At 34.6% G+C, this 15,121-nt stretch overlaps 1 protein-coding gene across 6 annotated transcripts in view; it reads right to left on the minus strand.

Moving 5' to 3' along the window:
• Nucleotides 1-7,512: 7,512 nt before the first annotated feature.
• aft (adrift) overlaps nt 7,513-15,121 on the minus strand; it is a 38,601-nt gene continuing 30,992 nt past the window's right edge. For all 6 annotated transcript variants that reach the window (XM_067118465.1, XM_067118460.1, XM_067118462.1 and 3 more), the window contains 3 exons: nt 11,113-11,274; nt 10,782-10,979; nt 7,513-9,394 (listed from right to left, as the gene is read on the minus strand). In XM_067118465.1, coding sequence (XP_066974566.1) covers nt 7,760-9,394; nt 10,782-10,979; nt 11,113-11,274 — 1,995 coding nt within the window. In that variant the 3' untranslated portion in view covers nt 7,513-7,759. The remainder of the gene's footprint in view (nt 9,395-10,781; nt 10,980-11,112; nt 11,275-15,121) is intronic.

Raw genomic sequence — 15,121 nt, forward strand, 5'->3', positions numbered from 1 at the left:
GAGACTTCCAATTTATCGCAAAATGAAGGTAAATGATTGAATATTACTAGAATGTAAGAGTTTTAGCTTACAATTGCGTTTTTCGACCATTTTTCGTCGAGTTAAAGTTGACCGAAGGTTGAAATTTTTGGCAGTTATCGTGATTTATGTGAAAATATTTCAAAACTGATAAAGCTACAATCATGAGCTATTTTTGTTGTATTCTACATGAAATTGCACACATTTTCATATATAAAGTTTATGTAACGACTAATGTAAAACGATGCAAACATTACGACAACGTGACGAAAGAATTTCAGAGATGTTCGGCCGAGTTACATGCGCAGAGACGTAAGGAAAAAGGTTTTTTTTTCAGAAATTCACCATAAACCGAAATATTGTGCTAGAGACTTCCAGTTTGTTGCAAAATGAAGATACATGATTGAATATTACTAGAATGTAAGAGTTTTAGCTTATAATTGCATTTTTTGACCATTTTGGTCGAGTTAAAGTTGACCGAAGGTTGAAATTTTGGCAGTTATCGTGATTTATATGAAAATATTTCGAAACTCATAAAAGCTACAACCATGAGTTATTTTCTGTTGTATTCTACATGAAATTGCACACATTTCCATATATAAAACTTTATGTAACGACTAATATAAAACGGTGCAAACATTACGACGTGACGAAAGAATTTCTGGGGCGGACATAAGGAAAAAGTTTTTTTAAAAAATTCACCATAAATCGAAATATTGTGCTAGAGGCTTCCAATTTGTTGCAAAATGAAGGTAAATGATTGAATATTACTAGAATGTAAGAGTTTTAGCTTACAATTGCGTTTTTTTACCATTTCGGTCAAGTCAAAGTTGACCGAAGGTTGAAATTTTGGCAGTTAATTGTGGTTTATATGAAAATATTTCCAAACTGATAAAAGCTACAACATGGGTTGTATGTTGCTGTATTTTACATGAAATTGCGCACATTTTCCTATATAAAACTTTATGTAACGGCTAATATAAAACAGTGCAAAAATTACGACAAAATGACAAAAGAATTTCTGAAATTTTCGGCGAGTTACCGGGCGTAAGGAAAAAAGTTTTTTCAAAAATTCACCATAAATCGAAATATTGTGCTAGAGACTTCCAATTTGTTGCAAAATGAAGGTACATGATTGAATATTACTAGAATGTAAGAGTTTTAGCTTACAATTGCGTTTTTCGACCATTTCGGTCGAGTCAAAGTTGACTGAAGGTTGAAATTTTTTGTAGTCGACATACGGTACGTCCACTTGGCACCCAACAGACAATTTTAGTCGATGTATGATACGTCCAGTAGGCGTTTAAGGGTTAAAAGTGCATGTATTTACGAAAGATTCACCAATTTCCAATATTATAAAAGATCCACCAATTCCCAAAAATCTCATCTTGTAGATAAGTGCTTCATAATTCACAAGATCAATGACCTCACTAAAATCTATACCAACCATGCATGCCTCTGCAACTTCATCAAGAGCACTCCCCAAGATGGTAAATATTGACAATAGTGCATGAAAAATACCAAGGCCTTTACGAAACCTAAACTGTACTGCTGGGAGCAGGTTATTACCTTCAATAAACTTGTTTTGGAATCTGCCTTTATTTAGAGGGCAAGAGGATGGCCTTCCTCCAAACAGAAGGTAAACTTGCAGGTTCAGCTAATCTTAAAGCAATGAGGGCAGCAAATTTTTTTTTTTTTTAAGATGGGAAAGATCCCCTTAGTGTCTATGCTGTCATAACTATCGACACCCAGAAGCAAAGCTTTAACTTCTCTAGACCTGAGGACCATTAAACACAACTTAGGCTCTGGAAAGTATGACTGAGGCAACACCATGGACTCGCCACACCGTTTGATTACAAAGACTTAAGCCAAAAGTTCTGCCTTTTGTTCAGGACAACATACAGCAGTTCCATCAACTCCATGGGAAGGCATGCTTGAATCAACTCCAAAGAGTCATGACTTGAGGGTAGACCACCATTTACAGATATTACCACCATTACAGGGTCTCTCAGCTATCTTGCAGGAAAAACTGCACTTATAGTGCAATTAAAATTTCAAAGCCTATTCTATACTGTACATGATTAGACCATCCCTATATATACACTAAATACTGTACAGTACATGTCTAATAATGCATAACATTTAAAAATAATCAAGTGAGCTCTACACAAAGTAACATCAATGTAAAATCTCAAACTTCATGAACGTCATATGCAAAGGAAAAATGAGCCTCCTGAATGCTTAGCTGATTCAACTCTTCAAGACTAAATTAAATAATGAAGATATTAAATCACAAAGCAAATCAGGGACAAGAAAATTTGCAGAGTAAATGAATATTAGGTAATATGATTTTATTCATATAATGAGTAAAGTTCACTTTTAAAACAATACAAAGACAGGTAGAAAGGGATTGGGTCTACAAAACTGTTACAAAGAATGAGGACCAAGACTTAAAACCTGTTAGGAGTTAAAGAACTTCCTTGAGCTTAGATCTCTTAAAATTTAAGTTTAAAACCTACCTATGCTGTCATAACTATCGACACCCAGAAGCAAAGCTTTAACTTCTCTAGACCTGAGGACCATTAAACACAACTTAGGCTCTGGAAAGTATGACTGAGGCAACACCATGGACTCGCCACACCGTTTGATTACAAAGACTTAAGCCAAAAGTTCTGCCTTTTGTTCAGGACAACATACAGCAGTTCCATCAACTCCATGGGAAGGCATGCTTGAATCAACTCCAAAGAGTCATGACTTGAGGGTAGACCACCATTTACAGATATTACCACCATTACAGGGTCTCTCAGCTATCTTGCAGGAAAACTGCACTTATAGTGCAATTAAAATTTCAAAGCCTATTCTATACTGTACATGATTAGACCATCCCTATATATACACTAAATACTGTACAGTACATGTCTAATAATGCATAACATTTAAAAATAATCAAGTGAGCTCTACACAAAGTAACATCAATGTAAAATCTCAAACTTCATGAACGTCATATGCAAAGGAAAAAATGAGCCTCCTGAATGCTTAGCTGATTCAACTCTTCAAGACTAAATTAAATAATGAAGATATTAAATCACAAAGCAAATCAGGGACAAGAAAATTTGCAGAGTAAATGAATATTAGGTAATATGATTTTATTCATATAATGAGTAAAGTTCACTTTTAAAACAATACAAAGACAGGTAGAAAGGGATTGGGTCTACAAAACTGTTACAAAGAATGAGGACCAAGACTTAAAACCTGTTAGGAGTTAAAGAACTTCCTTGAGCTTAGATCTCTTAAAATTTAAGTTTAAAACCTACCTGGTGCAATTTCAGTTCAACTTACACTGACCTGTATCCTATTACTTGATTAACTTTACAAATGGTTATTGGCAATTATTCTTCTTAAGAAAACCAGGTGTTAAAATTATCACGGGTGTCCTCTAGGATTTAACTTCAACTGTAAGGTCAGCAAGATTACCTTGATAATACTTTGACTGGAAGTTCTTTTGATATACTCATGCCAGCAAACATGCCAAGCTTTTTTTTTTTTACAATAGAGACAACAATAATACTTGACCACCTCATTTTGTTTTTAAACTTGCCTTTTTAAGGAAAAAATTACTGGTTAAGGTTTTTTGTGTAGAATTATCCTGAGAATTAATATATGTGGTTATGAGAGCTTATCAACTACAAAAAATTATTATCTAATCACTGTTTTGGGGTTTGTTTCATCTTTTGTGAATTGGAGACTGATTAATTGATTTATGAAATTTAGGCTGTCAAGCAAAACGCTGAGGCACTGTCAACCATTTGACACTGAAGACAGTGAGCCGAGTGGTTGGGAATTAAGTACAACAATCTAAAGGTGGAACCAGGAGAAAAGCTCAAAATTGCACTAAGAAGTAATAGTGGGAGAGTTTTGACAGCAAGAATGAAGAAAGGAAGTAAAAGGCTAAAACGTGGATTCAGCCAGGGGGCAATATGGTGGAGTAAACACCCTTATGTAATGCCTACTGTTCATCATGTGAAGTGCACTGATGGGATTAATTCCCTATGGAGGTGGACTAAGATGGAGCTCTTATCGATATTCCATGGTTCATAAATGACTTCAGAGAAATATACCTAATGCAAGCCTTACTGAAACCATACAGCATCACAAACATTTCAAGAAAATTCTGTCATACAAACCTTCAAGGAACACTGTATACAGCACTACAACAATACTTCAAGAAAACTTCAAGGTGATCAGGATGATCACTTTGTCCCTGTTATCAACATACTAATATCTAAAAGTTCTGTCATTTAATACCATATCAAAATCGACAAGTGGTTGATATACATACCTCAAATCTTGATATTGGCTCATCACTCATGCTTCACTTGCTGCTTATACCTGATGTCTCCTACTCTCATTGTTCTGTATCATCTTAATCCAGTCATGGATCTTCCGAGTTCATTGCTTGTAGATTGCACAGCACTGGAAACTCCTTTTCTATTTTAAACTTGGATATACAGGTCACTACAAATTGTATAAAACTTCAAAATATAGTGTTAAAGATTGCTCACTTTGTATATTTAGCATAATGCCATTAATGAAACTATTAAGGGGTACAAAATTTAAAAAATTAAATCACAAAATTTGCTGCTTAGTGACATTAGTTAAACCAGACACTGATTTTAAATTAATTCATATGACTGGTAAAATTATTTTTCTTACATAAATAATTCAGTTAACTCTCAATTTCAAACTCCTGCAAACAAATATCCAGTTCAGTAACTAAAATTTTGATGATTAACCTAATTCCAGTTTCAAAGAAATTCCCTTTAATTGTGGCAAGCCAGGCTGGAAGATTTGCACAAAAAATCCCTATAATCCCCCATATGCTGAGTAAGGATAAGTCCTTAAGACTTTGTCAAACCAAATGAGGCAAAAACTTGCCAAAGTGTAACTTCTCAGCATTCTAGACTTACTAGAAATGAGGTATCTGAATTACTTTCCTCAAGGTACATAATTCTTATTTGGGGGAAAATTCCCTTATATTGGGCTGAGACAGGTTAAAGTTTTGATTACATGAAAATTTTTTCTTTAGGTTTTATGCTGCTTCATATTTTAGAGAAAGATCCTTTAAATTCCTAACTTGTGAGGTAAAGGGGGCTTGCGAAAGAGAGAAGTTTTCAGAAGCATTTAAACAAGGTGGTACAACTGTACTACTTTGTGACAATGCTAAAAGTTTTTGTTTTCTTATCTGATGGATGAACTGGCACAACTTGGGCAGTTTTCTGTTTCAAGAGCCAGTAGTAGTAAAGGATTTGATTTCAAGAAGTCATTTACAGTTTAAATGAACAGTGCTTTACTGTTTTGTTGTACTGTATTCACTACATTTGGGATTTAAGCCAAAGATGTGTATGTCAAATACCAAAGATAAGAGCATGAGAAATACAAAGACTACAATTCCGTTGCTTGATTGTAAATGTGTCTGAAATGAAGAATGCCATAATCTTAAAATGGGAGTTAATTTTATAATATACAGTACTGAAAATCTGCTTAACACTAATTCAGCATTTAAAACTCTAAAGTGGAAGAAAGCAAAATAAAGCATTTAAAACTCTAAAGTGGAAGAAAGCAAAATATTTTCACATTACAGGAAACTATAAATTTGTATCTAGTTGCAGAAACTTACAACAGTGAAGAGAATTCTGATGTCCAACTCCAAAGACAAAAACCTGACCATGACAGATTAAAACCCATGGTTTTTAAGCAAAATGTTTTGCAAAGATGTGAGAGAGAGAGAGAGAGACTACTGGTAACTAAAAATATTCCATGAGTAGAAAGATCAAAGACATGCAATGGGTCCATATGGCCTATCCTACTCTATTCAGTGGAAACATGGGCACTGGCAAGGAAAACATGAGGGATTTTAGAAAGGTGTGACGAATGAATGCTAAAGTTCATGGTCAGAACATGGTGGGAAGTTTGTATTACAAAGGAGAATTAATGGATATACAGTACGTGGCATTGAGGCTGGAAAAAAGCTAACACTGAGAACTCAGAGACACCAAGATGGTTTGGATATGTAATGAGAGGAAATGAGTTGGTAAGAAAAGTATCAGATTTGGAAGCAGCTGGACGAAGAATGTAGTAGGACTTACGAAAATCATGGAGAAGGGAACAGATGAAGGTTTAGACATGATGGGAGTTCCGGCAGCAAGAGCATAGGATGTTAAGAGTTGACATATCTCATTACAGAAAAGTGGACAAACCTCATTATACAGTTATTTCTAAGCCCATAAGGGAAAGTCAAGCATAAAGATGTTAGTGATGATGATCTTAATCATTCTAATTTTATACTACACAGCATGCAGAGCAAGCCTTTCAAAGTTAGTTGAGTGGCGGCAGATATTAGAACTTTTAAAATACTGTAAAAAACTCAACATTTAAGCACCAATCTACTGTTCAAAATACACTACCCCTTGGTCACAGATACCAAAACAAAACGACCAAGGGATGTGCCAAAGAGGACACAGGAAAATCTGCATTGCAAGAATCAATTGCATGGCCATCAGTAACCTGTACTAATTGCTAAGACAGAATTACTCTCAAGACTTTAAAATCTGTAAAATGATACACTGCATTTGGTAATGACCACAATTATTAATACACTTAGATTCTATAAATGTAAGATTTGAAGTAAAATTGCAAGATAACCAGTCAACTCTTTTCCTACAACAAATTCACTTACCTCACAAAGTTCAAGAATATACTTTCATATGCCAAAAATTTTTTACCCCATTCACCAGACTGTCACATCACACACTAGTGGATTTCTCTTGGTTGAAAATCGATCAATTTGCATAATCCATTAGTGTCACTAGAGCCTTCATAAGCAGAAACCATCAAAGGTATCTCAAGTTTTCATACTTTTTAGGAGCAAATCTGCAAAGACTGAAAACAAATCATTTTAACATGGCTACAATTCTTGACGCTACTGTTTTGTGAACATACATCCAAAACAACAAAATAAAGTAGCAAGAGTTTGCATAACTAGTGTTTGCAGTAACTAGTTAAATCAAAGATTTGCATACACCCTTACAATGAAAGCTAAACTGATATCTGCATGCAATATTGGCAATTAAACATTCAAAAGGTTGGCTTCCTCAGCTCCAACTACTCAATACAAGTACTAGAGGAACGTAACTTTGAGCTCACCAAGATCATCCTTAATCAGGCGATTTGTTAGTAAAGCATTAACACTGAACAGTTGTATTTATGGTTTGATTTCATTGCAAACATCAGGAATTACCAATTATTTCCAGTTGCTGTATTCAGCATACAAAAGGGGTTGTCATATTTTGTAGGCAAGAAAAAAAAATCACATGGGGAAAACACTGTTGTGGAACTGTCTCATACTTAGCTCGTATTGTTGACAACCCCAAATTTCTATGCAAACTTTAACATTGGCTTAAGCTTTACTTAAAAGGATTAAGATTAAGAAAACAATGTTGGGTCATACTTTATTAAATTATTTTCTTATAAAATGTAATGCACTGTACAATAACACAAAAGAGTAAAGCTGAAAAATATTTTAACCACATAAAACCAAATAATGAAAACATGAGAAAATTCTACATGATACAAAAATAGGGTTGTACCCTCAGTTTGCAATAAAAAAAAAGGTAAAAGGTAATTTCATGCCAACTTTTTTCTGCAAGCTCCCATTTACGGTGCAGTAATGGAAAAACTCACATTATTTTAATATTCCTTCTAAACAATTCAGTAGTCTCAGCGACCTGTGCAGGCAATGGTGGAGGTTGTAATAAAATATGCTACATAAACGGACATTTTCTAACAACTGAGGGTAGGATACAATTTGTAACACTTTGGCTGAACATGCTTTTTCTTCATCAAATGGATTCCAGCCAGTTCTCCCTAACACACCTAAGAGTTTTTCTCCATGATCCATAGATATGAAATTTTCTAGAAGAATAACCGGTGTTCTATTGCCAAATTTATGAGAAGTATAAATTACTACATTCTGGAAAGCACCACTCAAGAGACACAGTAGTCCACACTGAAGACGTGAAAGTAGTGTCACATTAAACAAGATGAAACTACCATTGACCACCACTCTCTTCTCTCTTATCAGACAAAGTACTTCCAGCATGGCTCCCAAGTCCGGGGTAGGATCATAGGTAATGTTACTTTTCAAGACTTCTGCATCTGGATGTTCTTTAGCAACCAACTGCAGAAGAGATTCATCCATACTAAGATTAGGCATGCTGTCAAGATTCTCCCACAATTTATACAAGACTCTGAAGCACTCCAAGACTTTCTGAGAGCAAAATTTGGAGGCCTTTATCCTGGTATAAGGTTTGCCTCTTATAACATCAAAATCAACCTCTTCAAGGTCAACTACTGGAAACTTTGACTTTACATATTCCTCTCCATGAGTAATTTCAATAATCCAATTTTTTGTGGCAAACCCCTCAATGTATTCATTAATGTAACACTTGGCATAGCTCAACTTCTCAATTGAATCCTTGGCTCTAACAAAGCAACTTGTAACTGGCTTACTCAAGTCTGTTTCCAAAAGGTATCTTCCTTTGCCAACTTTATTGTGTGTCAACAACTGTTCTTTACTAATGCGAACACAGTAATTCTTCTCCATAAACATTTGACATGCTTTGAACTTCAACAGTTTAAGATACTGTTCTTCCTTTTCAGTAATTTTCCCATACAAAGAAATATTCTTAGTAATAGTTTTAATCTGATGAAATTTAAATAATTCCATGCAATTCTTCAGCTGCAACACAAAATCTAGAGGGAGATCACTTACATCAAACATACTAAAATCAACATCAGACTTCCCATAATGATCAAGTAGCTTTTGAAGGTGATCAAAACACACATCTTTACCTAAATACTTGAGACACACAACATAAACTTCAGAATTACCTTCTTTACTTGTTCCCGGCTTAAAAACATGAACTTCCTTAAAAACACAACACAACAAATACATAAGGTTCACAGTCTCACTTTCAAACATTGTAAATTTCTTGATTATGAAAGATCCTTCAACTGCCAATATTGATAGAGCAGCAACCACCTCACAAAGGTGAAGATTATGGGTATCCTTTTCTTGTTCTCCAGGGTCAGCTTGGCAATCAATACTACCATCTGCAGTAACAAGATGTATAGGTCCCATGTAATTTGCTTGGTTTACAAGGTCTTCCATATTCTCCTTCTCCATCAAGTCTCCAGTGTTGTTTTCTCCAAATGTCCAATTGTGCATGGTGTGGTTGATTAATTTGTCATCAACCACACAAATGTCAGAAGGGGATCCTTCATAATATGGGTTGATAGTACTGGCTAACCACTGCCACTGAAACGAAAATTTGCCACAATCAGAAAACAAGTGCAAAGAAAAGAAAATTCCATAAAATTTTGCAAGTATACAATAAAAAGTGAAAGATACATGTAGCCCAGAATTGTTTTTACAACATCTCTAGAAAAAGGAATAGTATAAGAAATATGAAGCGTGAAATGAAACGCTACTACAATAAATTTCATTGTTCATAATGGACAATTGATGCACAACCATTGACAAGTATATGTATAATGCACATTAATTTTGTGTAACACAACTGTCTGAAAAATCTCACACTTAAACCTTTTGATGAGAGCAATATGGAAAGGTCATGTTGGTTACAAATAACAGTAATCATTTTCACCTGTGTGTAATATAACCAAATTAACAATGGTGATTAGGAGGTAGTACAGTGATAAACAGAAAAATCAAATTCTAGGCATACAGCAAATGTTATTTCTGAATACCAATAAACATGACCCCAACTGGGCATGTGTTCCCTTCTCCAGGATGTCCTTGACACCCACCACCACCTGGCCACTTGTTACCACATTTACTGCGGCAACCTGCAACCATCCTATTAAAAGTTTTATGAATTCTCTCCTCTTCAGCCACAGTATGGAATAACTACTCAAATGTCTTCTCAACCCCATAACCCTTAAGTTAGAACTCGGTCTATTTTATCAATTTTCCTGAATGGCTTGACTAACACATGCTAAATTTATAGTAAATCCTGATTCAGCGCTCTCCGGATAAAAATGAAAGTTTTGACATCTACGGTATTTTAACATGCCATTTCTGGAAGAAAATCCTTGCTCAATAGTAGCAGAAAGGGTACTGTAACTGTCTATTGTCAGGGAAGTTAACAGTTCTGGAGATCCAAGAAGCTGTCTATTCATGCTTAAAAATTTATTCATTTACCCACTGTTATGCATTTGTCCCACAGTAACCCATAGCCATTTGTGCTATAATTCCATGGTTGCTTAAAAGACTAAGCATTAACACACAGAACTATATAAGATTAATAGCCTAAGCTCATCCCATAGATGGTCATAGGAATTTGTTTGAAATCCACTGGTGTCACTCTTAAGTGCTGACCCAACTAAATGTTGCCTAATGCCACAAACTAAAGAGGCAAATTATAGCAATTATATTGCTGTCTGGCATTCTTTGGTAGTCACCCATCCACATACCAAACCCATCATTATTTCACTAATCAAAAAATCAGCAGTCTACCAAACATATTACAGCCATAATTCATGTGCTTAAATTTGCCACAAAACCAACCTACTGAATAAGTAAATGGGGCATGCAAAGCGTCTTTACATCTAATAAACACCATTAACGTAACTCAAGTCACATAATGCCTCAGGATACATTCAAAACACAGAACAGTACTAACCTTTAGCTGTGGTCTATGGACTACTAAGTAGTGACTCAGAGCAACAATGAAAGCACCTGGAGCTTCACAAAGATGCACAGAGCGGAAAGGCTTCTCTTCACATTTATTCTCCTTTTCCTCCTCACTACTGGTTACAAAATCTTCTTCCACTGGAATAACTTCGTAATTATTTACTATTTCGTAAAACTTCAACCATGCCTGTCGATAAATAGTATTTTCTTTAATATAATATAAATCAACGATGTGTGGTATACACCATGATTCTTTACATGGATCTGTAACAAATTATAAATACTCAAAAAATAAAGTAAACCACATGACAAATACATACTTGAGTGACCATTTCAGGACTGGATCGTCTTCTGATTTCATATGCAATGTTTTCCGCTGGATTTGTATTCTTTGTATGTGCATGCCAATCTGCTATGTTTTTGTAACTTAGTTGCCCTTTAACTTCGTTTAAATGGGTCTTTGCAGCTTGCAAATCATCATCCTTTAAATAATATATATTACAAATAATTAGATTTTAGCAGCATGGAGTTAATTCTGTAAAATGTCTAATTACTAGTTGATAAAAAAGACACAGCCACAACACAGTAAAAGACTCTGAGAATGATCAAAAGTGCAGGAATTACTAAATAAAACAAAGTAACTGCGAAGCATGATTCGTGATCGTTGCCTTTCACAGTAATCTAGGACATATAACCTTATTACTCCTCTAATTCTTCCCTCATCCTATCACAAATGAATAAACAGTACTCCAAATAAAGTATCTAGGACTACAACAACTTTACAGGTGGCAATTACAGTACAGTATTCTTATCTTGCATTATGCAGCACAATTATAGTCACATCCAAAAGTTCAACCTTTTCTGTAAGTTATTCATGTAGTTAGACAATAAAGGAACATTTAATTACAGTTAAGAAATATGTAAAATCACTTAACTTTTCAGATAAGAATGAAATTCTTAGAAAACTACATGCTGATACAAGTAAACAAGCTCACTGAATAAAAAGAACACTCACATTGTAAGGTCCTTCAACTTTCAAGTAAGTGAAATTCTTAGAAAAACCAATTATCAATACAAGTAATCACACATTCTAACAAATACAGAAGAAAAAAGCCCTTAGTATTATAAAAACACAGTATTTTATAGTAGCACATAATTCTTTAGCTTTCCTGGGACCCTATCTGCTTCCTATAAGTAATAAACAAAATTTAATCTTGGAACTGTTTATACATCTGTCCTTGCAGTTCCTCTGAAGACAATGGAGCTGTAACCTTTAAAAGCAGAAGAATTTTTTATTACTATAATGAAGAATTGAACATTTTTATACTAATACGTATATTGATTTGCTGGCATAGGAAATTCATGACATTTAAGGTGAAGGTCGAGTGAGAAGAAAAACCTCGAGTTTCACTCCTGACTAACAAATCCCATCCTCAGACATTTGCACAGACTACTGTTTCCACTTGGACTGACAGTATATCAGTAATGCAAATATATTTTATGATGTGTATTACTTTATATATTACATACGTAATCTGGAAAATTCTATTTCTCATTACATAAATAAAACACTAAATATTACGTACAAACAAGTAAAAAATTAACCATACATGAAAAGTTCTGTCTCAGAAGGAAAAGGTTCTATCAACAAATTTACTTCCAAGCTACAAAAAACGCTACCTGCAGTTGAGAAAATATACGAAGTAGCCAAGTTAAGGCACCATATAACTGTCTAAGACATACTCACTCTACATTATCATGTAGAGTTTGTATAAAATTTTACCATCATTTACTTTCTCATACACTGCTCTTATGGACAACTTTTGTGATAACCCATCAGTGATACATGCCTTGAAAGTGACATAATGGCAGAAGAAACACTTGACCCATTTATACCAATACTTTAATAAATAAAATTACCACAAGAAGTTATTCACAATTCACAAGGTATTCAATGAAGATAAAACCCACAATCCTGGCTCTCCTTTCACCCCTGCCATCCCATAGTATTGAATGTACTGATGAAGGATGAAGATCCCGTTGATCCACCTACACTTAGGTAATGCACTATTATTAAATTACTGTAAAGTTAATAACCATTTGTCTGCTGAGCAAGAGTTTTTGTGTGAATAACTGTAAGGCAAGAACTGCATCTGCATTTTTGTGCTGTGTAATCATGTAAGGCAAGAACTGCATCTGCATTTTTGTGCTGTGTAATCATTTTTATAATCACTGCTGAGTCATCCTGAGATACATTTAAGTGGAAGCAGACACTGTCCTATCCTTATACAGTAGGACCCCAGAACTTGACGCTAATCCGTTCCAGAAGCAGCGTCAAGATGTGATTCAGTCGAGACCCGAATAAATTTTTTCCATAAGAAATAACTGAAAACGGATTAATCCGTTCTTGAACACCAGTTATTACCCTAACCTTGCCTTTTTATACAAAACAGTACACATAAATTACAATTAAGTTCAGAGTTAAATAACATAACATATTAGAAGCACTTTATTTTTAAATGCATACTGCATCAAAAAACTCCCCTATGTCCAATGCGGCCGTATTACCAATGGGAGACCGAGTGCCATAGGTTAGGCTAGATACTGTACTGTACTTGGATAAGGACAAAAATTGTTGCTAATAATAAACATTGAAAAAGAAGCCTAATTATTACAGTAAAATTAATAAAACACTGAAAACAAGTTGAATTATGTCTTATCACAAACTTACAAAAATTTGCTTACGACATGTTGGCAGTTTGCCTTTCAGCCATTTACCTTGAGTGGATGTAAACAAACCATAGCACTGCCCTGGTGACCTGTCGCAGTAACACAAACTTTGTTTATGGACAGTAGTATTTATTGTAAATTTCATACAGTCTACTGGAACACTGTAGGTATATTACTCTCACAATGTTGTATTTCATACACAGAATCAAATATTTTCTCCTACAAAATCACTTTAAAATATCTTTCAATAAATGTTATGATACTAAAATTGTTTTTTTCCACAAAATATCCTTGTAAAATAGGGGTGCGTCATATGTGAGGGTGCGTCTACCAAGGTGGCAAATACTGTACGGTGCTGCCTCCCAAACACTATCACAAGCAATCTCTTTTGTTTATCCATACCAGCAATTTTTCTACTTCATCTATTATGGGAAACCTCTATTTTGTCAAACTCATAACCCCTTAGCAACACTATCACTTTTTATTACCTCTTTTTGCTTTAAAAATGTACTTATGGGGGATCTCGGTAGCTTAAACCAAGACGCTAATTAGTCTCAAGAATACCTCTTTCATACTTTTCAGTAATCTTTTTTTTCAAGTCTGGTAGTGGTTCTTACAGTTTTCCTTTTCTGCTTGTCTGCAATGGCTTTCTTGGGACCCACGTTATCAAAATACACTACAAAAAGCCACAAAAACAAAGGAAATAGATCAAAATATTCGAAGCAGAGCTGACCGGGGTTTAAACAATGCACGGGAACAATGTCAACTAGCGCTGACTGACTGAAACACGAAAAAATTGTTTACAAAAATCACAGGATTTATCGAGTCAAATTCCGGTTTTTTTGTTTGAGCTCCAATGCAAAATTTACTTGACATTTCATGTTGAAAACCGATTATACCGAGTTCTGATATGGTTGAGGACCAGGGTTCTACTGTACATATATCAACAAAGGGGAGTGGTATTTTTAGGATTACAAGGATGCTTTTCAGTTTTCATAAATTTAATAAATAATATACCTGTATGGCATAAAAAATAAACTACATACTATACTGTAGTATCATATAACAGTACTTTCTATCTCTTACTCTTTATGCTCCTACTGTACTGTACATAATAAAGACCTACTGTACATAATAAAGACGTACAATTCAGTAAATCACCTGAATATGCTAAATATCAGTATGGCTTGTAGCCAGCAATTCACAGATTTTCAATGTCACAGGAGAATGGGACCCCTAACTCCACAAATTTCAAGTGACACATTACCTGTATAATAAGTAACTAGCATGAGTTTTAAGCCAAAGCCATTATGCATTACATTCATACTCTAATGATGTGCATTCCATTCAGTTCTGTCAGATGTAATTATCCAAGGTGACAAAACCCTTATAAGCATTGGTCATTATGCCTCTAATGAGCATTGCATTAATACTTCTGCTGCTCCCTCAGCCTGCATACAACACCTCAAAATGTTAAATGTTTGTTGTTTGCCTTACAGTGTGCCTAACCTATTACTGTAATCTGAATTTGATTTTCCATGATTAGCACTGCCAAATATCTTTACTACACATAAAAATGATAGTCTAATTATTGTACCG

Source organism: Macrobrachium rosenbergii, chromosome 16, assembly GCF_040412425.1.
Source record: "Macrobrachium rosenbergii isolate ZJJX-2024 chromosome 16, ASM4041242v1, whole genome shotgun sequence".
NCBI classification, from domain to species: Eukaryota; Metazoa; Arthropoda; class Malacostraca; order Decapoda; family Palaemonidae; genus Macrobrachium; species Macrobrachium rosenbergii.